Source organism: the organism of the source record quoted next, unplaced genomic scaffold (genome assembly GCF_019419815.1).
Source record: "Pyrus x bretschneideri cultivar Hongxiangsu unplaced genomic scaffold, Pyrus_bretschneideri_v1 Contig33, whole genome shotgun sequence".
NCBI lineage: Eukaryota > Viridiplantae > Streptophyta > Magnoliopsida > Rosales > Rosaceae > Pyrus > Pyrus x bretschneideri.
Genome location: NW_025999646.1, coordinates 1,928,531 through 1,952,074, shown reverse-complemented (window position 1 = coordinate 1,952,074; position 23,544 = coordinate 1,928,531). Strand labels below are relative to the sequence as shown.

Below are 23,544 nucleotides of genomic sequence, written 5' to 3'. Positions count from 1 at the left end.
GCAAACTGGGAAACAGATAAAGACCCTAAGATCGGATCGAGGGGGTGAATATCTGAGTGACGAATTCCTAGATTATCTCAAAGAGTGTGGAATTGTATCACAGTGGACTCCACCAGGAACTCCTCAACATAACGGAGTTTCTGAGAGGAGAAACCGAACCTTGATGAACATGGTTCGTTCTATGATGAGTTCCGCTGATCTACCAATATCATTCTGGGGATATGCACTACACACAGCAGCTTATTTGCTAAATGCAGTGCCTTCTAAATCTGTTCCACATACACCATATGAGATATGGTATGGAAAGAAGCCAAGTCTTAAACATCTTAAGATTTGGGGTTGTCCAGCATACGTTAAGAAACAAGATGCTGGAAAGCTTGAAGCGAGATCCGTTAAATGCTATTTTGTGGGGTATCCTAAACAAACCTATGGATACGAATTCTATCACCCTGACGACCAGAAAGTCTTTGTCGCCAGAACTGCTATATTCATGGAGGATGAATTAGTTCTTAAAGGAACTAGCAAGATAGAATTGAAGGAAATTAATGAGATTAATGATGAACCACAAACAAGCACTCGACAAGTTGACAACCCTGTTCCTGAACCCCTAGCTCCACGTAGATCTGAACGGGTTAGTAAGCAACCTAGAAGGTATGGCTTAGACAATGACTTTGCGGAATTGCACCTTCTAGGTGACAATGACACAAAGGAGGAGCCTAGAGACTACAATGAAGCAATGTTCGACATTGATTCAAAGAGATGGCATGAGGCCATGAAATCCGAGATGGATTCCATGTATCAAAATCAAGTCTGGACTCTTGTAGACCCTCCAGAAGGTATAGTACCTGTTGGAAATAAATGGGTATTCAAGAGGAAGATAGGCGTTGATGGGAACGTGGAGACTTATAAGGCTAGACTAGTAGCCAAGGGTTACAGGCAACGAGAAGGGATTGACTATGAAGAAACTTTCTCTCCTGTAGCCATGATTAAGTCCATTCGGATTTTGCTTGCTATAGCTGCGTACCATGATTATGAAATCTGGCAAATGGACGTGAAGACAGCCTTTCTGAACGGCTACCTAGAGGAAGAGCTTTATATGGCTCAACCCGAAGGTTTCGTGTCCAAGTCTGAAAAGACTAAGGTATGCAAGCTTCAGAGGTCCATTTATGGACTTAAGCAAGCCTCCAGGAGCTGGAACATTCGTTTTGATACTGAAATCAAATCGTTTGGTTTTACTCAAAACGAAGACGACAATTGTGTTTATCAAAAAGTCGTTGGGGAAGCAGTTGTATTCCTAGTGTTATATGTAGATGACATATTACTATTCGGGAATGACACTGCAGTACTTTCTTCTGTAAAAGTGTGGTTGTCCAAAACCTTCCACATGAAAGATTTAGGAGATGCATCTTATGTACTTGGGATAAAGCTCTATCGTGATAGATCCAGAAAATTAATTGGATTATCCCAATCTATGTACATTGATAAGGTGCTAAATAGGTTCCAGATGGAACAATCTAAGAAAGGTTTTCTTCCTGTGAGACATGGAATTCACCTTTCTAAGTCCATGGGACCTAAAACTCCTGAAGAGATACGGCAAATGAATATTATTCCTTATGCTTCCGCCATAGGAAGTCTCATGTATGCCATGATATGCACAAGGCCTGATATCGCATATGCTGTGAGCATTACTAGTCGATATCAATCTAACCCAGGATCAGAACACTGGGCAGCTGTCAAGACGGTCCTTAAGTACTTAAGAAGAACTAAGGACATGTTCCTCGTTTATGGAGGAGCATCAGAGTTGCGAGTGGAAGGTTATACAGACGCAGATTTCCAATCTGACGTCGATGATAGAAGTTCCAACTCCGGATATGTATTCACTCTGAATGGTGGGGCTGTCAGCTGGAAAAGCAAGAAACAAAGTGTAATTGCTGATTCCACGACAGAGGCTGAATATGTCGCTGCAGCTGAAGCCGGCAAAGAAGCGTTCTGGATGCAGAAGTTCATCACTGAACTTGGAGTGGTTCCAACCATTACGTCACCAGTAACTTTGTACTGTGATAATAATGGGGCGATAGCTCAAGCCAAGGAACCCAGGGCACATCAAAAGAACAAGCATTTTGATAGGCGCTTCAATATCATTAGAAGATATGCTGCCGAGGGGAAAGTCAACATCCTCAAAGTTGCTTCGGCCGATAACGTAGCAGATCCACTAACGAAGCCAATGTCTCAAATCCAACTTGACCGCCATATGGAAAAGATGGGTATTAGATACATGGGAGGATGGCTTTGAGTGCAAGTGGGAGATTGTTGGAAGTATGCCCACAAAGCCACTCATTTGATGTAATAGCTTTTTGGAATACTTATTGTGTTAAACTTTTATATGTTTAATAGAAGGGCAAAGCTTATTGTTAATCACTATTTATAGTATCTTGTGTTTAAGCAATAAGGGAATCCAAGGAATGTATTTGATCTAAGAGACAAGTGATTTAAGTTAGTTAAATTAACGAGACCTTTCTCTTATGTTCATTCCTAAAACGTTCCTAGCCATAGGATTGCCAATTGGGCATTGACAATCCGCTAAGGTTAGTATGTGTTATGTCGACTCAAGCGTGAGTATGAACTAGTCTCAAGTCATTTGGTGTTGGACACTAAGGCAAACACATAGGTGCTCGAAAGAGTAATCGAGTACACTGAACTACGATCAAACAAGAGTTCGAACATACATGTCATGTGAGAACTCAATAGTTGCAATATGCAAAGTAGTCCTTTGACCTGAGGCATCATTGATGTCTAATGGTTAGGTCCTTGATCTTTGATTATGTCAACGGCATTCCATTGGAGTGTCCACGGCATTGTTGGGGTCAAGCTATCTAGTCATGTAGGCATATGAATGTACAACAAGGGATCTCTAACCTTCCATGATGGAAGGAGAATACTCTAAGATATGATTCGAGAGTCTTTGGCCAAAGCATATGAATATGACTAAGGAAGATGTTCCAAATCTTATTCGATTGAATCATATAAAGAAGTATCACATTGGATAGTAGACATGAAACAAACTATCACTCAAACAATGTGATTAAGAGTATTGTATTAGAGAAGGACCGTATTGCATTGTAGTTGTAACTGGATAGGTTCTCCAACCACTTCTACTTAGCTTGGGTAACCATGACATGCTGCTAGGCGTCACCCATGGTTTGTGGAAGCCCTAAAGATTAGCAAACACTAATTTAAGGGAGAATTGAAATGTGGTTTCAATTCACAATCGATCGTTAAGAGTAACATCGCCCACTACCTCGCTAACTGGAACCTAATGGATCGTACACCGAGTAAAGATATAAGTGAAGAAATTATATGAAATGGATAAGCAATTAAATGGTTTAATTGAAGAATGGTCAAGATTAATTAAATAGTTAATTAATTATACGAAACGTTCGTATTGGGCGTTTAAGTTAGTTTTGGGCTTCGGGGCACAAAAACGTTTTGGCCCACAAGGCCCATTATGTTTAAGATTGTATGACAACTAAAACAAAATGGGCAATTAAGCCCAAAAACATTAAATGGCCGGCCATAACCTTAAGGGTAGTGAACTTGGCTTAATTGCAAGTTTGCCACTCCATTGTGAGGTGGTATAAATACATCTTTATAGCCATTTCACCCTAAGGGGTTTCTAATTGAATTTGGGTGAAACCTATTCTCTCATTACCTTAGGTGAGGAACATCTAGCAATCTTTCTTACCTAAGTCATCCATTTCATCTTCACACAACATCTTTGGTGTGGAGACTTAGAGACACTAAACTTTTGGTGTTTTGGAGAACAAATCCTCAAATCCTCAAAGAAGAAAAGGAGCACTAAAAGGGAGGAAATCACAAGGAAGATTCAAGGAGCAAGGAGGTGACTTGAAGGCCCTCCACTTGGGTGAATCCCTTGTGTAATCAAGGATGAGCTTCAAGGGTAAAGAATCTCTAAATTCTTATTCTCTTTAATTTTGTTAAAGAGTCTTATGGTTCACCATATACTAGGCTTTGAAAGTCATGGGTTTTATGAATTGTTTTTGAATGCATGCCTACTTTAAAGAGTTATTAGTTTGCATATGTATTCAAATGTTCTTACATGTTCTTAGCTAGGACAAAATTTTTCCTTCATATAGGGCTAAAGAGACCCATTTGACCCTCCTTCGGTTGAAGATGACCTAATATAATGGATTTGTATAGAAGACTTAACCCTAACCCTAATTGTATTTTTTTAGAAATTTTAACGAAAAGCTCATGGTACTGTTTACTTGAACAAAAAATCACATTTTTACACTAAAAAGTCAATCATGATATTATTCACTTTACCATTTATTTTGTCATCTCTATCCACTAGAATATTAAACGGACCACATGCAACAACAGAGATCTCACCTGCGAGAGTGGGACCGAATCCAATAAACTAACGTGGGTGTATTATTTTGAGGGATTTAATTCCCTTAATAAATTTAGGGGTATCGCATTAAGATTTAAAATGATTATCTAAAATTCAAAGTGTATTTAAGATTTTAAGAAATATTTAGAAATCCAGATGTATTGAAATAGGATTTTAAAGAATTTTATAACATTGTAGATGTATTCAATTAGGAATTTGTTTTATAGAATTTTAAAATTTTGATGATTTGAAAAGATTTCATAATGTATCTTAAGCATTCCAAATCTCACATCTTCCCTTGAGGTTTCGAGAGAATTGAATCAAAATTTTATATGGTATCTCTACAACTCAATTAAACTCCATCAAAATGTATGAATTTATAAATCCATTAACATCCCTCAACAATTGAATACACCCATAAAGCAGATTGTGTTCATATCACTTAATACCAATCTAGTAATATTCTGTGAAAGTTGTTAATTTAATTTATTTTTCTCACCCCTTAGTGTAAACATATTATTGTACTAAAAAAACTTTAAAGGGATAGATGTAAGGTAGAAGTTAGAACGAGAAGATTCATCAAGAAACATTCGCATCTACACCCGAAGCCAAAGGCATGAATCCGATAACCCTCCCCAAATGTGTTTTGCACGTGAAAGAGAAGATCTTATTTACCCGTTGCACGTGACATATTCGACCCAAATGTGTTCATTTCGACAGTATCGAACTCAAAATAGGATACAACAACAAAGTCTGATCCGACTCAAAATAAGGTACAAATACAGATAAATCGTGTGGCTTCACTGCAAGTTGCAACAAATTCATATTGCGCATATGATATACTACATTACAGTCGATATAAGACTCTTGTTCGGAACAGAGAACATTATTTGGCATTGCACAATGCTTTTCCTATAAAGTTCAAAAAAATCAATCCCTAACTAAAACATTCTGCCAACCGTGAAGTTATTCCCCTATCTGTGAAGTCAGTGAAGCACGGCAAACAGTACGAGAGGCACCAAAACCTGATCTCGGTTTTGTACAGATGACGCCCTTTAGTTCGGTATGAGAAAAATGCAGGATACTCGCACGTCATAACTTGCTAGGAACAATGTTGTTAGGAAGTCTTCTTTCCTTGCCAAGTTGGTTTGGGTTTTCAAACACATCTTTTCTTTCGGCGACAAATCTTGCAAAACGTGAGCCTTTTGCTTCTTTGTTGTTATCTTTTAGTAATGACTCTGGAATATGAGGCGGCAAAGGAGGGGGCTTGGGAGACAGAGGTGGCATCAACGCCCATACAGAAGAAAGATATTCGTTTGGTTGGTCAAGAACTTGGAGAAGTGAAGGATCCTGCATGTCTGTTGGAAGAAAAAGTACAGTTGTCAGATCTCTCAGAATTGCTGACCTTCGGCAGCCAAACAAAATAGTCAAGTTCCACCACACATCTTATACAGTATGCCGCCAACAATAAAACAAATTCAAGCACATAAAATGAATTTAAACGACCAGAACGTGTGAAATAAAACGTTGATAATATGTGTGACTAATTAACCTTTTGAGAACTTGAAGATTGGCAGGAGAGCAGCACATGGAATGCTGAAGTTCAGATGTGGTATAATTGTTCCTCCACCATGCCTTGCATTACTGTTTCAAGAATAAAGCTCATTAAATACGGAAGATCTATCTGCAATGAGCGAGGGACTAATATATATAATGAACATATCTAAGATCTAAATTGATGATGATGGCACCGAAAGCAGCTTCAATAACAACGTAGATACACAGAATGATATGATTTCTGCCAAATGATCCTTATTATAGTGTTTGATCAGATTTAACAGCATCAGAGGCAACACGGTGGTTTAAATTACAAACTTCAGCGTCTTCAGAACAAGGCAACATCAGATTTCATACCACTCTTTGTGCAGATCTGTAATGTTGATTTAGTTAACCAATTACACAGCTTCTTCGATGTGATTCTTATAAAACAAGGGTGTCCACAAAGAAAAAAATATTAAAGACACAATCACCATACAACAATTTAGTTCTTCATACCTTGTAACAAGTCCAATCATATGACCCTCTGAATTAATGACAGCGCCACCACTACCACCAGGATGGACAGCAGCTGTTGTTTCAAGCATTGCAGGAAGATCTCCTTGAGTACTTCCTGGTTGGTTTGTTTGATATGAGTGCGGAAATTTTGACTTTAAAACTTTTGCGACAACACCAGAACAAATTGACGGGGAGAATCCTAATGTGATTAAACTTGATCAGGATTCAGAACATGAAGCATAAGAGGACTTCTTAAATCAAGCAAAGAAACAAGCCAACTATTGGTGGGAAATGAAAATTGCACAACAGAGGTAGACATATGTACTGTCCCTCCCAACTGTAGCACTAAGACTGAACATCCATTTTTCAAACCTATACACATCGGTAATGCAACAAGATTATACGAAGAAAACTTCAAGCTTAGGATCTGCATAAATTGTATCTATGCACAAAGTTCTTTTTCAAGTTCAACATTGTCATGCTATTTGTTAAATCACTTATGTACAGTAAATCTTTACTAAGACTGTACAAAGGGGTGTGTTATCCACACACCCCCCTTTTACTTCTCACACGCCCCTTGTTAATTTCTGCCCTTTGATCTTCAATTCATCCAATCTGACAGCCGAAAATTAAAAAGGTGCGTGAGAAGTAAAAAAGGGTGTGTGGATATCACACCCCTTGTACAGAAGGCCAAAAGAAATGACATGTAGACACAATCAAACTATTCATTTCCAAGGGGCACCCAAATTCAAGAAACAGAAACAAGTACATCAAAAAAAAGATATAAGCAAGGTCCATACCGCATCTCGGTCCTAATAGTCCATGTCCAATAACATATGCCTTTGATCCTACAGATGGCGACATAAAATCCATGACAATTGGAGAAAGCTGATCAGTGATGTACTTGAGTTGCAACAAGGCAACATCCACATGTCCCTTGCAAACATACACTACTTTAGCATCACACCAAATCCAAGGGTCTCTATGATCTAGGCGTACACGTATCCTTCTCTGACCTCTGTAAGAACTCAATACATATCCTCCATGTTCATCGCCAACTGAGGGATCTGCATTATTGTGAACCATTGGGGGACAACCTTCACTCTTTTGCTTGCCATATAGTCCACTATGCCTAGGAGATGATGCCTCAGAAATGGATCCATGCTTTCCATCACTTGCAGTTCTTTTACCAAATCTCCATGGTTCTAACAGGTGAGCATTTGTGAGTATGAGACCTTGCTTGTTTAGAAAGACACCTGATGCCCATGCTCCATCATCAATGTTTATAAGACAAACAGAACCCATTGCCTTCTCAACTGGTGACGGGGAGGAGCAACTAGAATAAATGCATTCCTGAATATGTGTTATGGCTCCATTTGAACCGTGGCTCTCAGCTAAAATTGGCCTCCCTACATCATCTGAGGTTCCCTTGTCAACAGAAATCCCTTTTTCTGCATAATGGGGCTCCTTCCGCAGCAAGTCACTGCAGGCAGTTGCAATGGCTTCCCATGAAATCACCAGCTGTTACCCAAGACTAGAGTTTTGGATGACATGTTAACTAAAAGAAATTTCAGAACAGTCACACAAGCAAATGTTCTCAAGTTACCTGAATCTCAGCCCCACTAGTCTTCTGCCTCAACGGTCTAATCAACATACCAATAAGTTGTGCCTGCTCACTCAAAACTGGACCACCTTCCACTCCTGATGGATTTAGAAGTAAGACGTAATCAGAGACCAATGGCATGAAAGTATCAATGGACATTATTACAGGTAATGCTCGCACCAGGAAGACAGCGTATGTCTGCCATCAGCAATGAACTAGAAGATGAATTAGGAGGATAACAGTTGGCAATGGATCCCACTGATATACTGAAATATGAGCCAAAGAATTAGATCAAGAACCAGTAGGATTAAACAATTAGACTTCACACAATAACCAGAGAGAGCGCATAATATCAATCAAACAGTAACAGAAACATAACATATGTCTAATTTGCATGCAGAAAAGATAAGCTACCTGTTAAAGAAGTGCACAGTTGACAAGATACCAAAAGGAGAACCCACAGCCACAAGAAAGTCCCCCCTTTGATTGGAGGGTGATATGGTTATATTTGGCATGTCCTGACCAAAAACAATGTATTATCACTGTCTGAAAACAAAACATGCTAGAGACTCATGTTCAGTATCTCATGATATTTATCACCAAAACTATAGCTAAAAGGAAAGATAAGAGCATAAATTTACCTTGGCAATTAGGGATACTCCAAGAATGGCGATTCTTGTATTTGACTTGCCTGTGAGAGTTAAATTCCCCAATTCTCTGACTCCAAAGTCCACCTGGTCATCCATGACAGTGCATGTATTGTCACGGTCGTGATTAATTAAAAAAAATATTCTTTTACATTACATGAAAACATTAAAAGATATCTTTATCTTGTTAGCTTCTGCAGCTTTCTCCCAACCAACCAGAAAAGGAAGAGTTGCTCAGTTCATCAGTGACCTTTGTTATGGATTTCTCAATTAATTGCTTTCCACGTCACATGACACAATTCTCTCTACAAGAGATCTGCACATGATGATAATATTTGCATCAATTCCCAAAACAGAAAGACCTCATACCTGGGCCTGAGGAGCATTACTATGTGAGGCTAAAGACCAACCGACCTCCCATCCATGATCGGGGGAGCTTAAAGAAGCTTCAATAAGTGATTGGATTGCAGCAGCAGATGCAGGAACGTCAATCTACAAGGTGCATTAGTTTGATCAACATCAGAAGCCATGTGCGGTGTAGGATTTATGAAAATATGAGAAACAAAAGACATATAATGAACCCTAGCTATAAAGTTGACTTTTTGATTTCAGTCGTGTCTCCTTTCATATAATAATTAGCTATTTGCATGTATTTTTAAGAACATGAGTATGGTTAATTTTATTTTTCTAATACGAATAATAGTTTCATTTCCCCTTTAAAGATGACCGCATATCGATCATGAATATGCTCACAAAATGATATTACATTTTTTTTTTCCAGAAATCAACCAACAACGCTATAATTGCATCAAGGATTGTCAACTAGGCACAAAAGAAATAAATGGATGAAATCTTTCTGACAGTTACGATGGAGCTTCTATAGACTATCGTTACAAGCACTTTCTACATCAACTGTACACTCAAACGGTTCCTAATGTATAGTGATAGTCAATCAAACAACCGGGTAAGCAAATTCCTACCAGTGTTAAAAGCTGTGCTGCAAACCAGCAGGGATGTGCTTTATCCGAATCCCGAGATTCTTTCTCCAACCTCATTTCATCCTGTCAACAAAAACACCCTCAAATAGTTAACTCTTATTATATCTAACCAAGAATATGAAAGAATTGAAATCAAAATGTTGGGGTTTTGCTATATTGCTATACCTCTACCATAATATCAATCTGAACCCCAGGAATCAACTGATGCCTGCCCTGCAAGGCACCGAAAAAAGCATCAGAAAACGCATAAATTATCAACCCAGATAGCAAATTGAAGCAATTATATAAATCCTAGCATCAGAATTTCAACCTGGGCAAGGCCCTTTCTGTGCTCCAAAGAGAGAAAAGGCTCAACAATGGAAGCAACAGTAACCACGAGAACAGGAGAACGTTGGCTGCCACCCCCACCGCCTCCACCGTCTCCACGGCCGCCAAAAAGTTGCTTAGCAACACCAGAGTGGTAAAGGGTGTCCGGCAATAACATTCCCGACGCCGAAATGGTCGTCGTCCCAGAGCTACACATGCCCAAAATCCAAATTAAATTCAACAAAAACAATGATAAAGAAAAAAAAAAAAAAAAAAAAAAAAAAGGAAATTGGAAAAATTACGAACTTACTGGTAATGGTGGAAAGCGTGGTTTCGCATTTTGAGGCCCTTTGGATCCTGCGTGGGAAAAGGGTAGCTTAATCGGTGAGCATGAAAGTTTGGAACTTTCAGAGACCATTGTAAAGAGGGGACTTACAGGGCCTTTAACTCTGACCATGACGGCAAAATTGCGCGCGAAATCTACGATTTCCGGCAAACCCATGGGAAGGAGACGGCGGTGATCTTGGTCTGAGTGCCCGATTTGCAGGGAGGGACGTATGCCCGAGGAGGGTCAGAAGTCAGGACTCAGAACAGAGGCGAGTACTTTAGATATATGTATGGCTTCTGATGTATCATAAAATATAAAATAAAATTGTACTTGCCCAACAAATTGCATTTTATAAAATAAGGTTTCAATGAAACACTCACATTATTATTTATTTTTAACAAAAAAATCATATTTTTATTATTTATTACATTTTTATTCGTCGTTTTTTATTAAGATTAAAATATTTTTTTACTTTTCATTATTTTTCTTTTTATAATACTTGTGTTGTGTAATCTTTCTCAAAAAAAAAAAAAAAAAAAAAATACTTGTGTAATCAAATTAATTTTTTCAAAGTTAATTTTCTAATAGTGTCTATTTTTAGGGTAATTTGGTACACTGTCTTGTCGTACTTTTCGTATGTTTAATTTGATTTATTAAATCTAATATAGGATGACCAAATTACAACCTCGTTCGGTGTGGAATCTGGCTGGCATATAGAGAACATAAATAATTGAAAGATTAAAATAATTAGTTGGGTCCTTAATTTTCTAACCAAAATTTAAAAAAATAAATAAATTAAAGGGGAAGTCAGAAGTCGAGTATTGTTTATTTCAATTTGTAAGTAAGAAGTGTCACATTCCGACTTGGACTCTCATTACATCTCGGGTTCGATTTCACCATAACACGATATTCTCTGTTTTGAGCCCCGATTACGCCTTTACGGTTTTGTTTTTGGGAACTCAAAAGCAACTTCTCAGGAGGTCACCCATTATGGGATTGCTATAACCCAAACTCACTTAATTTCGAAGTTCCGATGGAACCCAAAGCCAGTCAGCTCCCAAAAAGCCTTGTAATAGATAGAGATGAGAATATACATATAAGACTTAAAAGATTCACTTCCTTACCCGATGTGGGATGTTACAATCCACCCCTCTTAGGGGCCCGGGATGTTACAATCCACCCCTCTTAGGGGCCCGATATCCTTGTCGGCACACTTCCGACCAGGGATTGGCTATAATACCAAATTGTCACATCCCTGCCCGGACTCCCACCACATCCCGGACTTGACTCCACCATAGCACGATATTATCCGCTTTAGGCTCCGACCACACCCTCACGGTTTTGTTTCTGGGAACTCACGAGCAACTTCCTAGAAGGTCGCTCATTCTGGAATTGTTTTAGCCCAAACTTGCTTAACTTCGGAGTTTCGATAGAACCCGAAGCCAGTGAGCTTCCAAAAGGCCTCGTACTAAGTAGAGATGGGAATATACATATAAGGCTTACATGATTCACTCCCCTGGACGATGTGGGATGTTACAAGAAATCTTTTTCGAGTGGTTAATGACCTAGTAATTAGAGTTTTTCTATCTAATTCATTGTGTCTTGAATTTAAATCCTTATATATATATATATAGAATATCACTTGTAATGTACAAATAAATAAGTTTAAAGTTTTGTATTCAAATTACATGGATGAAGAATTCGATACTTAGCTACTATTAGTATTGTTGGTTTGTTATGTGACTTATCCATATCATGCCTCTATAGCATAATATCTTTGTATAAAAAGAAGTGATATTTTGGTATGGTGGCGTATAATTTTTAATCTGTTAAATACATTTTGAATATATTAGGCTATTTATTTTATTATTTTAATTAAGCGATACTCTAAATTATTTTAATACGTAAAAGTTAAGATTTAGACTGCTATACATAAAATGTTTGGACTAAAACTATTCTAAGAAGATGAATGCTAGGAGGAATCTCTTAAAAATTAGACTATCTTAGTTCTCTCTATCACCTCATAGTTAACATCAATTTTTATGCCAACATTATAAAATATTGTGCCGAAAACATGAGATAACAGAAAATCTATGAAGAGTCCCACTTTCGAGAAACTCATTCATCTCAAATGAATTAATGAAAGTTTGTGTTGTTAACATAAATCAAATACCTTCTACAAAACAAATTAAGTGAATCCAATCATTTATATCAACTTTTTAATGAGTGGCCCATACTAGCATTACTCATTCCTTGAGAATTTGGAAGAGCTTTGCTTAAAAAAAAAAAAAAAATTTGAATTTGGAAAAGCCTTGAAGGAATGAAATTGTTAATAGCACTCCAAAAATCTCATATTACACTCTAAACTTTCTATAATTATAAAGAAAATTACACTTGTGAGGAGTGTAGAATGAGATTTTTGAAGTACTAATAACAATTCACTGAAGGAAATGTCAACATAGAAAGATTGCTAACACAACGACCCCACCTTTTGAGATTTAACAAATTATAGTGTGAAGTTTGTTTTCTTGGAAGATCATGCAAGGCTTACTATATTTGGTTATTTGACACTTTAAAGAAATATAGAATTTGGATAATGTTATTCACACACTTATTTTTACTTTCCACACATAATTTATTAATTTCTATCGTTTAATCTTCTTCAATTCATTCATTATGATCTGATAGTCGAAAAATAAGAAGGGTGTGTGGGAGGTAAAAAAATGTGTGTGGACAACACCACCTTATAAATAATGCTAAAGAAGCAATTTTGTAACATCCCGTATCGATCAACGGATAGGGGATGACGTGCCTTATATGTACATGCCCACCTCGATATAGCACGAGACATTTTGGGAACTCACTGGCTTTGGGTTCCATCGGAACTCCGAAGTTAAGCGAGTTCAGGCGAGAGCATTCCTAGGATGGGTGATCCACTGGTAAGTTCTTGTGTGAGTTCTCAGAAATAAAACTGTAAGGGCGTGGCCGAGGCCCAAAACGAACAATATCGTGCTACGGTGGAGTTAAGACTGGGATGTGATAAATTTAGTAGGGTGCTTTTATGCCTATTAATATTGTAACCTAGATTGTTGGAGTTGGTATTTATACTCACCTTTGCTAGTACTAGATCATCCATACAAGTTTAGAATCTTTAGTTTTATAGAATTATTTCTAAATTTCCAATTATTACACAATAGAGATTCCATCACACTAATATATGCCAAGAAAATAGTTTGATAGTATGCATCTTTTAATGATTGTTTAGGAGAGTATTGTCACTCTCAGTTGAAAAAAAAAACATATATAGATGTCAACACATGTACCAATAATCCACATTTTACTTATTCAGATAACTCACAGTTCATTCTGTCAATAATAAGTAACTCTACCAATAACTTTTCAATGCTTAGCAACGATAAATTCACCATCTTTCAATGGATGTAGACGCGTTATGCTGACACGTTTCTAGCTATGATTTCATTGTGTCCGAATCAATGAACTGAACTCTAACGTAATAAGTTTTTGCGAATCCCAATTTAAAACTTAGATATTTTCGATCAAGTATTTAGCAAAAAAATTCAAAACCAAAACAAATATGTTAGACACCATGGAACCCAAATTTAACACATTGATAGTGGACTTTTAATTGATATAGGGATAGTTTAGTAAGAAAAAAAAATTAAACAATAACAATAACAATTTTTTTTTAAAATGTAAAGGGGATAAAGAACAAAAAGGGCGTCCTGCAAGTCAATGGCAATGGAGAGAAATTTAAAGTAACAAAAAAATTCAGGTGCATTTTAGTTACAACATACAATTAGTAAATTTATATTCGTCTATCTTATAGAAAGTCTAATAACAATAATTGTATTATTAAATAGTGTAAATTTTACGTAAAATTTAACTGTTGTAATAATCTATTATATCTTTATATACAAAATTTAACCGTTGAATTTTCAGATCATTAAGTAGTGCAACAATCAAAGAAAACTAATCTACAACGAGTTTTTATTTTTATTTTTCACTACAAATCCAGAAACTACTAGCAACTCAACGTAAACCCAAAAAAAAAAAACAAAAACAGAAAAGTAAAGCATATATATTTACCATATTACCCCTGTATGTACACGTGTTGACTGAATACCCAACCTTGAATTGTCTCCTTTTTATTTTATTTTTTTATAAATAGAAGAATTTTCGGTAAGACAACGAGCCTGTGAGAACCTCTACCCCTCCGCCTCTCTCTCTCTCTCTCTCTCTGGTCAGCCTCACTCCACCACCACCACCACCCACCACCGCCACCTTCATCCTTCTCTCTCTCCTATCTCCGAGACCACCACAATCAGCTCACAATTTCACTCTCACACACAACCGTTTCGTTCCTTGCTAAATTTCCGCCGCAAACCAGAGCAATGCCGGCACAGAAGCGCACCCACGAGGCCATGGAAGATGATCTTCCGCAGAACTACAGAGAAAACACCCACGAAACGCCGCAAGACGAAGAGGGTACGTCTTATTTCTTCCAACTCCAGATTCGTCCAACCCACTGCATACAAACACCGTACACGCACGTTTCTTCTTCCCCGTTACATGGTTTTTGGATTTTTGCTTTCTCTGATTCTCTGTGCCGTTGCTTCATCTGTTCTTTCTCCTCCCTTTTGCTCCTCAGAGTCCGATCGAAGCCCGTTACAGAGCACCGAAGAGAAAGACGAGTGAGCCTCTCTCTTTTTTCTTCATTGCTTTTCTCGCTCTTCTATTTATGGTGGTCGTTTCCGTTGATTGTGTAAGTGTTTGATGTTTGAATGCTGTGTGTGATTTGGGATCTGCATGCTTTTCTTCGTGCTGGGTTTTGTTTTCTTTTGTTTGTATTAATTGAGCTGCTGCTGGGTTTGAGCTGGGTGGATTGACGTGTGTATGCGACTGTGAAAGCAATGACTTTTGGGTTGATGTGGGTTTTCTCTTCCGTTTTTCTGGGATGGATTGCTGTGTTTGGGTTGGGAAGAAGGTTGGTGGAGTTGGTTTTTGGATCTTTTGAATTCGAGCTTCAAGTTCCATCGTGCATGGGGGGTTCAAGCATGTTGCCCAATCTGGTTTGCTCATTAGCTGCAGATTCTGATCCGAATTTTTGCTTCGCTTCATGTCTATTGTTTCGATGATTGTTGGGTCATTTTGAGCAGAAATTCTCACTCTCTCAGTCTTGCTCGATAGTGTCTTGGTTTTGTTGGTGCTTGGCCGAAGGAACAAACAATCTGCTTACTATACTGGGTTCTCATTGTTCTGCTAAACTTCCACAGAAAAGTGTTGTACTTACAGAATATTTACCACCAAGCTTGCTAGTTTTTACTCGTTAGATATAATTGTTGCCATGTTTATAAAAGAAAGCAACTAACGTTCTTATTTTCCTTTTTGGGTATGGTAAACAATGGTGACAATAACGTGAATATGCATGCTGAATTGGGCATTTGTACGCTTGCAAAATGCAACCCCACAACATGCAGCAGTTTATGTTTTAGTTTCGATATGCATGTGTGTTGTCCAGGCTCGTAAAATGATATGAAAAGTTTCATGTAACGAGGGATTTATGCTCGAGGATGAAATCAACATTTTGAAAAGATCAGTGATTTATTTTATCTGATCTTTCTGCAGAAGCTCTGTACTTTCATATTTTTTTTCTCTTTTGTGCCAGCCTCTGTATTTCCCTCCGAGAAATTGAGGAACGGAAGACTTGGCGCAAAACCAAGCAAAGCGTGCAAAAAATAAAACTTGCACATAGGGCAACCTACATATTATACGTTACATCTGCTCTGTGCTAATATTTTCTTTTTGTTGGTAATGTATACAGATTTGTCATGGTGAAATTGGCAGAAATTCGGAAAGAAGTCCAGTGCCCTATCTGTTTAGGTATGTCTTTGGGATACTAAATTTTGGATTATAACTGAATCAATATGGCAAGTCAAGCATTTTGATCTCTTCTGGTTCTATTTTTTTAAGAGATTATTGTTGGGTACCAGCTTAGAGTAAAGCTCATTATCTATTATCAAGGGGAGGTTGATAGTTCAGTTCTAGAACATCATAGTGGGTTTGCATGCTGTTATGTTGCAACATTGATATTAGATTATCTTGAAATGCCACTGTCTTAAACTTTTCTGGTATACAAGTCAGAAATATTGGTTTTATTAACTTGTCAGAAACCATATATTGTATGTACCACTTTGTCATGGCCGAAACATCAGCTACCTAAAAGCAGCCTTATTGATGTGCTGAAACCATTCAGATGGTCTTGATCTATGTCAATTGTGCAGGCTGAAATTAATGTACAAATATTGAGAGTTTTCACATCCAAGGGTTCTTCATTCATATTAGAATTTTTCTAAAAACTGAGACAATGAATCAGACTATATAAAGCGAAGTATTCATTGGTCCCTTTTACACTCGTACATTGTATGAGACCTCACCAAAGTTGTGGGTGCGGGCTAGTCCTTTTAAGCGTTTAACTTATAACCAGAACCATAGCCGCATACTTTCCTTTTCATTTGCATGATATAAGCATCAGCTCTTGTGCTCTTTGGTATCCATAGGGATCATTCGGAAAACAAGGACAGTGATGGAATGCCTGCATCGCTTCTGCAGGGAATGCATTGACAAGTCCATGCGCCTGGGGTATGCTTTAAACTTTTTATACATATTTTGTTTGATGATGTCACAAAGTACTAGATAGTTTGAACTCGTGGCCTGATTTCTCAATCTAATATTTAGACTGGTAACTGGTTTCGCTGCAGGAACAATGAATGCCCTGCATGCCGCACCCATTGTGCTAGTCGTCGCTCTTTGAGAGATGACCCAAACTATGACGCCTTAATTGCAGCTATATATCCAGATATTGACAAGTATGAGGAAGAGGTATTATGATGCTGATCATCTCATACTGTGAATTTTATTTTTTGTAAGTAACATTTTAAATGAGAGCGCTGATAGTTGATCATCTCCTGTAGGAATTGGCCTTTCATGAAGAAGAGAAGGCTCGCAATAAGCAGGTGACCATTTCAGTTTTCAAGTTTCTGTTGGGGTTAATATGTATATATTTTAAATGGAAGTCAACCCCAAATACAGAAAAATAACGAACTGCGAATTATTCTAGTTTTCTCGTGCAATTGATGAGTTCTCTGATTTTGTAAAACCCTGTAATTCATTGGAACTTTGGTTAAGACTTGATTATCTACTTGTATGTGGGTCTTATCTGTGTCCTATTACCGAAAATAATGCAATTTCCACATATCCCTTGATGTGGTTTTAAAAAGGTATTACACTAGAATCATCGTGTTTTCATCATTTAGGTGTTACGTGTCACCAGGAAGTTAGTGGCAAAACTGTACAGAGATTTCTTTTTGTTCCTAGTTTGTTGCTTCGGGTGTTTGATTTTTGAGCTTATTTGCACAGATCCAAGCTTCCATTGCCCAGACATTTCAACGACAAACCGAGGCACTAGGAAGGAAACGAACAACAGCTAAAGCCACTGCAGCTGCATTTATGAGGAGATCACGGGGTAGCTATCGAAATGCGAGGGGGAGAAGGAACTATAGAAATGTTGCTGAACATCATGGGTCCGATGACAATGAGGATGTAAATGGTAATGATGGCGGTAGAGATTTGTCTTCTGGTGATGAGCATGCAGAACCAAGACCAAAGAGATCCAAAAGATGGAGAGGAGGTCGATATTATCAGCCCTCGTTGGCAGCTGCTAATGCAGATAGTGATGATGAAAATGATTATGAAATGAACAGATCAGAGATTCTGGGTGCTTCTGTGGGGCGTGTTGGCAGCTCAGAGAGGCTTTCCTGGGGAAAAGGTGGCATGCGGAGTCATACACGGTATGGCAGTTCAAGTGGTGGCAATGGTAAAAATGCCAGGAACATCCGCCTCTCTAGGTTGGTAGAGTATCTTCGGAACTCGGGAGATAATGATGACGAGGTAATTTAGAGTTTAGGCCGACAATCTCGTCATGATTCTTCTCTGATAGGGGACTGAGTAGTACCCTTTCGAGATCATACCTGCACACACACTACATATATATGTGTATTTAGAAAATTTATCTGGCAATCTGCTTCTGTACTGTGATGATTGGATCAAGCGTTTCTCATTTTTTTTTCAGTTGGACATCCACCTCCTGCTTGTTTCTTTCGATGAGCAAAGAATACCAAGTTTGCAGCGGCCATATCTTTGCTGCCGGTCTACCCTTTCAGTTGGACATTTATGTCAGGTAATTCTTCCACTCACTGCATCTTTCATTTGGTAGCACTTCACCATCTGAAGGCTTCCATCACTATACTGAAACTAGATTTATTTGTATACAGTACGTAGCTCTCCGAACCGCTTCTCAAGCCGAAGAAATTGAAATATACTTGGTGAAAGAGCTGCATGCCGAATTCGGTCATTCAACTGCCACCAATATTAAAATTTCCAAGTCTCTTGTTCTAGATTCAAGCAAAGAAAACCTGCAACTTTTAAAGGAGGAAGAAACTTTGGCAGAACTTAGAACTCACAATCTCATTCCGGGCTACCTGGTGAGCACTTCCTTCAAAGTTCCCACCATTGATAGTCTATAGAGCTAGCGGAAACTTGTGCGTGACAAAGGCGTGCTCGTCAAGAAGAAAAGTTTAGGGTTCTAAACAATTCCTACACTTCTTATAGTATTGTGCTAATTTGTGTGTGATTTTTGCAGATTTTGGCATATCAGAAGAAATGGAACTGAAGCCGAAGATTGCGAAAAATCTGTAAACAAATGGTTCTACCTACCTCCTTCTTCTACCCCTCTAATGTTTATTTATAGTTGTCACTAAGCTGGCATATGTTGTTGAAATGAAGACAGTGTCTGTTTTAGAAGCTCGCCAAGTACACAAATGGTGTGAGCAATTTAGATGCAGATGAAAATCGCCATGTCATGTTCCGAGCTTGTTACCAACTCAACTCTTATATTATGGACTTTATGGATTTCCTTCGAATCTTCAAAGTAGTCTTTTGAATCAGGCAGTATACCAAAGTTGAAAGTACACACTACACTCACTCTCTCTCTCTCTCTAGATTTACATGCATTGCGGGACTGCCACCAATAATACAATGTGTGGGGAAGTTAAAAAGTAAAGGTAGTGCATTATTGACGAGAGATGTTACGGTAGGTTTCTGACAAGATGGGTCGAGAATGCGACCTGGCTGAAAACTTGAAAATAAAAATTTCAATCAATTACATTATGATACTTCATGTATTGAATTATGTACTTGATACGTTGAGAAAAAGAAAAAAAAAAATCCTTATCAAAGGGTGTATTGTAATTTCCCCTTATAATGGGTCCCACTCACCAACCTCAATGTAATGATTCAATTCCAATCCTCTCCTTATCCATTCATATTGAAGTTAGTACGCTACATGTTACAATATAAATGAATAATTTTTGTTTTATGAAGTGCTGCTTTACTTGTATTATAACATCCGATATAGCAACCTACATTTTCGATTTACTAAAAAATTTCACGTACGATAATCTCCACCTCGTTGACACCACCAACTAATAACCCAACATATTTTGTGAGAAAGCTAAACTGTCTAAGTTTTTTTCTTCTTTACAATGAATTATTAATTTGAAATTAACGTATTTAAAGGTATAAAGTCCTCTCAATCCTGTTCTATTCCCGTATAGATAAGATAAAACCACATAATTAAGTGCATCATAACATTTAATAACATTAGAAAAGATATTTATTTATTTATTTAATACGACATCAACTCCTCACCACCATCCAACAGTAGATCTGACCGACAGAGAGTCATCATTACCGCACAAGTGTTCATACAAAAGGACACCTAATCACATTGCCATCGGAAGCCCTAGTTACAAAATTCAAAAGGACACCTAATCACATTGCCATCGGAAAACCCTCATTGGGGCACGTGGCAAACGCTGAGATCAAAAAGTACACTATTTACATGCAACCCCTGGTGGCTGCTGGTCCATTCAGTTGTTTGTTTGTCACCTTAACGATGATGCTTGCTCCTGGTCTCCCCACTGTAGAGCCTGTGAGATCAGATCGTACGTTAAAAGATTAAACCCATGATAGCAACAAGAAAACATCCAGATTTAAAAAGAATTTTAATAAAAAACTTCTAGTATTATTTATTTTGACAAAAAATCATATTTTTATACTAAAAAATCAATGTGTTATTTATTTTAACTTTTATTTTATCCTGATTCTTAAAACTCAAAATTTTCAAACTATTTTTATTAATTTTCCAGAAATTTAAACCCAACAAACAGATCCTTGATCTACGGCTTAGATCTGCTGATGTTAATATTAGAAATCCACAGAGACGGAACTAACCACAAATTTGTTCTGAAAAATAGAATGAAATAAGGGAGTCTTAAAGAAAAATCCATAATACTGTTTATTTTAACAAAAAAATTATATTTTTACACTAAAAAATAATACTATTCATTTTACCCTTTATTTTATCATTATAATTAAAACTTAAAATTTTCAAACATTTTAAGTTTTCTTATAAAATAGACAGACAGTACTTATATAACCACGGTACATACAACAGTATCCTTATTGTGTCTTCTGGTTCTTACTGCGATCAAAAGTTTGTAACCAGTTCCATGCGTACGTTGTTAGGGTTAGGCTACGTATACATACCAGTCGTAGACAGTGGGAGAGTTGGGCTGTGGCTTGTCGAAAACCTGGTTGCCCATGGATTTGGAGGCAAGGTTGCTACCTGGGTGGAAGACACTCCTCCAAACGTTATCTTTAGCGCGAGCAGATACTGGTGTGCCTGGGGTTCCTGGTGTTGCCGGGCTCATCGGCATCGCCAACTTGCTCGACTCTCCTTCCCCTTCTACACATCACCAAATTAATAATTTTTAAAACCCAAAACGAAAACATCTATATACATAGCAAGTAACATATTAAGAAGCGGTAAACTTCGTGTCACATAGACACATGTGCGATCGGATAAGAAAGAACGAACGTCGTGCTCAGAGAATTACATCCGAGTACCTTTTGCGTTCAAGGGCTTAGGAGACACCTTCCTCAGCCTGCCGAGGCCGCGTTCAGGCTGAGGTCCGGCGACAATATCATCCCAAAGCTTTTCAAGAAGAACCATTTTTGCTCTCTCTCTCTCTTCTCTTTCTTTCTCTCTCTCTCTCTCTCTCTCTCTCTTTCTATCTGATGGTCTCTGGGTCTAGATGGTTCTATTTATAATACAACTTGAAGCTAAAATATCTCATCTCTCATTAAAATTGTGCTAATTTGCCATATTTTGTTTTGCTGCTTCCAGCTGGTAGCATTAACATTTAATCGCGGATTATTGCGGGCAGTGCGTAGGGTAACGATTAGGGAGAGTGTTTTGTTTTCATACCCATTTTACTTCGTACACAATTTTATTAACATTTAGTCATTAGTCCCTTTCACCATAGGTATGTAATCTAGCGATAATTGTGGGATGATGGCTATAGGAAAAATGAGAGTAGAGAAAAGGACGAAGGAAACCAACAACATCATTTTCGAATTCTTTTGGTGAGGATTTTGTGGATTTATGAATTGTGTCTGTTCATTTTATATCGTGCGATCAATTTTGTCAAGTATTGTTTATTTTTATTTTAAAATTAAAATATTTATAATGATTGCTAATCATACAATATAAAATAAACAAACACAATTTACGAATTTATAAATTCCGACAGCGATGATCCGGACTCCGAAGGAAATGGATAAGAATGAAGACTTGGTAAATGTGGGTCCCGCCAAAAAATATCCATCACATATCTAAATGTGAGTTAAGCTTGACAAGTGTACGCTCACTTTACAAATAAATGTCCTATTCCTCAGAGCAATGTGGGGCCCACACAGTGATGGGAGAGACAGGGCTCAGATTGACACGTTGGAACCTCTTTCTGATCGAGTCGGGAATTTTATTGTCAAGTAGACTAAGGGGGCGTTTGTTTGCCCTCACTAGGTTGGACTGGACTGGACTGAACTGGACTAGCTATTAGTCCAATACTGTGTTTGTTCCATGCTGGGACTAACATTAATGAGACTAAAGGGGACTAGCATGGACAAAACCCTTCACTAAGAGGTCTTAGCGAGACCCCCCAATAACCATGAGACTAGCTAAGACTATCCTCTCTTTCTCATCCTCGTCATGCTCAACGACCACTCCCGACAATCTCCTCGTCATCTCCGGTCACCTAGATCAATCATTAACTTTTCGACTCTCTTTCAGATCCATTTCACAACCAACTTTCATATAAAATATACCAAATTGAAGCTGGGAGTGACAAGATTACGATTTTACCTCAATCAAGGCCAAAATGTGGTCGAATGTGGCCGGAAAATGGCCTGGAAGTCTCGGCCTGTTTGGGCTTCTTCAAATCCATGACAAATTTGAGCATTCAAAGCTAAGATCTCGGTCTAGGGATGGTGATGAATTTTTTGACGGTGCTAACTTCATCCAATTTAACAAGGGTTGTCCGGAAAACATATCGGGAAACCTGCAACTCGTCGGGAAAATTGGAGCCGTGAGGTTCCATTCGAACAACGCATAGCTAGAGAGGGAGGGAGGACAGAGAAACAGAGACTGGAATCAATAAGGAGTTTGACCAGGAATGAGAAAGAGACATGAATTGAGAGGTCTAAGAGGAAAAAAAGAGGGAGAGGGTGGGACGATGAGAGAAGAGGAAAAGAGTGGGACGGAAATGGTAGGAAAAGATGAAGAAAAAGATAAGATCATAATAAAATATTAATAATTTATATATTAAATAATATAATATTAGAATTTGTTATTATCCAGCTTCTTAGTCCAATACTGCACCAAACGCTTCACTAAGTTAGTCCAGTTTAGTCTAGTCTAAGCCAGTCCAGCTTAGTTCTTGAAGCTAATCCAGTCCGAGATAGTCCGGCGCAACAAACGCCCCCTAAAGTTATCTGTTAATTAGCGATATTCATACATTCTATTTTTATGTCTTATTTTTATTACCGTCCGATGAAATTACAAAGTTAATCTCATTTTAGCATTGTTATCATCAATAAATGCGAGAGCTGCTTCAATGAGCTTTTTAATTGAGTTTTAAATTTAAAATTTAGAGACAAATTAGCAAAATCTTAGTACAAACAATTAGTCAGTCGTTGCTCGGATAGCATTGTACCTA

General features: G+C 37.8%; 3 protein-coding genes across 4 annotated transcripts; 1 reads left to right on the top strand and 2 right to left on the bottom strand.

The window, feature by feature from the left end:
* Window positions 1-5,150: 5,150 nt before the first annotated feature.
* LOC103944184 (glyoxysomal processing protease, glyoxysomal) lies at window positions 5,151-10,622 on the bottom strand. The gene is made up of 14 exons (XM_009354606.3): window positions 10,457-10,622; window positions 10,331-10,377; window positions 10,025-10,229; window positions 9,880-9,927; window positions 9,697-9,777; window positions 9,086-9,208; window positions 8,711-8,803; window positions 8,484-8,587; window positions 8,250-8,335; window positions 8,073-8,167; window positions 7,267-7,987; window positions 6,467-6,665; window positions 5,964-6,055; window positions 5,151-5,769 (listed from the first exon to the last, which is right to left on the bottom strand). The coding sequence occupies exons 1-14, from the start codon at window positions 10,520-10,522 to the stop codon at window positions 5,504-5,506; spliced, it is 2,226 nt and encodes a 741-aa protein (XP_009352881.1). The 5' UTR covers window positions 10,523-10,622; the 3' UTR covers window positions 5,151-5,503.
* Window positions 10,623-14,617: 3,995 nt separating this feature from the next.
* On the top strand, window positions 14,618-20,308 carry LOC103944185 (putative E3 ubiquitin-protein ligase RING1a). The gene is made up of 10 exons (XM_009354609.3): window positions 14,618-14,854; window positions 15,018-15,060; window positions 16,191-16,249; window positions 16,927-17,008; window positions 17,128-17,248; window positions 17,341-17,382; window positions 17,786-18,316; window positions 18,498-18,605; window positions 18,700-18,909; window positions 19,068-20,308. Exons 1-10 carry the CDS (start codon window positions 14,761-14,763, stop codon window positions 19,095-19,097), a joined length of 1,320 nt encoding a protein of 439 aa, XP_009352884.2. The 5' UTR covers window positions 14,618-14,760; the 3' UTR covers window positions 19,098-20,308.
* Window positions 20,077-21,558, bottom strand: LOC103944186 (auxin-repressed 12.5 kDa protein). Of its 2 annotated transcripts, none has more exons than XM_009354610.3 (3): window positions 21,395-21,558; window positions 21,035-21,233; window positions 20,077-20,415 (listed from the first exon to the last, which is right to left on the bottom strand). In XM_009354610.3, the coding sequence occupies exons 1-3, from the start codon at window positions 21,498-21,500 to the stop codon at window positions 20,376-20,378; spliced, it is 345 nt and encodes a 114-aa protein (XP_009352885.2). In that variant the 5' UTR covers window positions 21,501-21,558; the 3' UTR covers window positions 20,077-20,375. The 2 variants fall into 2 exon arrangements, with proteins under 2 accessions (XP_009352885.2, XP_009352886.2); XM_009354611.3 differs by having other exon boundaries at window positions 21,035-21,230; window positions 21,395-21,557.
* Between the last annotated feature and the right edge of the window lie 1,986 nt (window positions 21,559-23,544).

Excerpts from the sequence above, each read along its gene's own strand:
- LOC103944184 (XM_009354606.3), bottom strand. The coding sequence starts at position 10,522 with ATGGGTTTGCCGGAAATCGTAGATTTCGCGCGCAATTTTGCCGTCATG. Across the intron at positions 8,804-9,085 it reads GTAATGCTCCTCAGGCCCAG|GTGGACTTTGGAGTCAGAGA; the intron begins GTATGAGGTCTT and ends ATGGATGACCAG. Across the intron at positions 8,588-8,710 it reads GAGTATCCCTAATTGCCAAG|GACATGCCAAATATAACCAT; the intron begins GTAAATTTATGC and ends GTTTTTGGTCAG.
- LOC103944185 (XM_009354609.3), top strand. The coding sequence starts at position 14,761 with ATGCCGGCACAGAAGCGCACCCACGAGGCCATGGAAGATGATCTTCCG. Across the intron at positions 15,061-16,190 it reads AGCACCGAAGAGAAAGACGA|ATTTGTCATGGTGAAATTGG; the intron begins GTGAGCCTCTCT and ends TAATGTATACAG. Across the intron at positions 16,250-16,926 it reads CCAGTGCCCTATCTGTTTAG|GGATCATTCGGAAAACAAGG; the intron begins GTATGTCTTTGG and ends TGGTATCCATAG.
- LOC103944186 (XM_009354610.3), bottom strand. The coding sequence starts at position 21,500 with ATGGTTCTTCTTGAAAAGCTTTGGGATGATATTGTCGCCGGACCTCAG. Across the intron at positions 21,234-21,394 it reads TAAGCCCTTGAACGCAAAAG|AAGGGGAAGGAGAGTCGAGC; the intron begins GTACTCGGATGT and ends GGTGATGTGTAG. Across the intron at positions 20,416-21,034 it reads TCTCCCACTGTCTACGACTG|GCTCTACAGTGGGGAGACCA; the intron begins GTATGTATACGT and ends CTGATCTCACAG.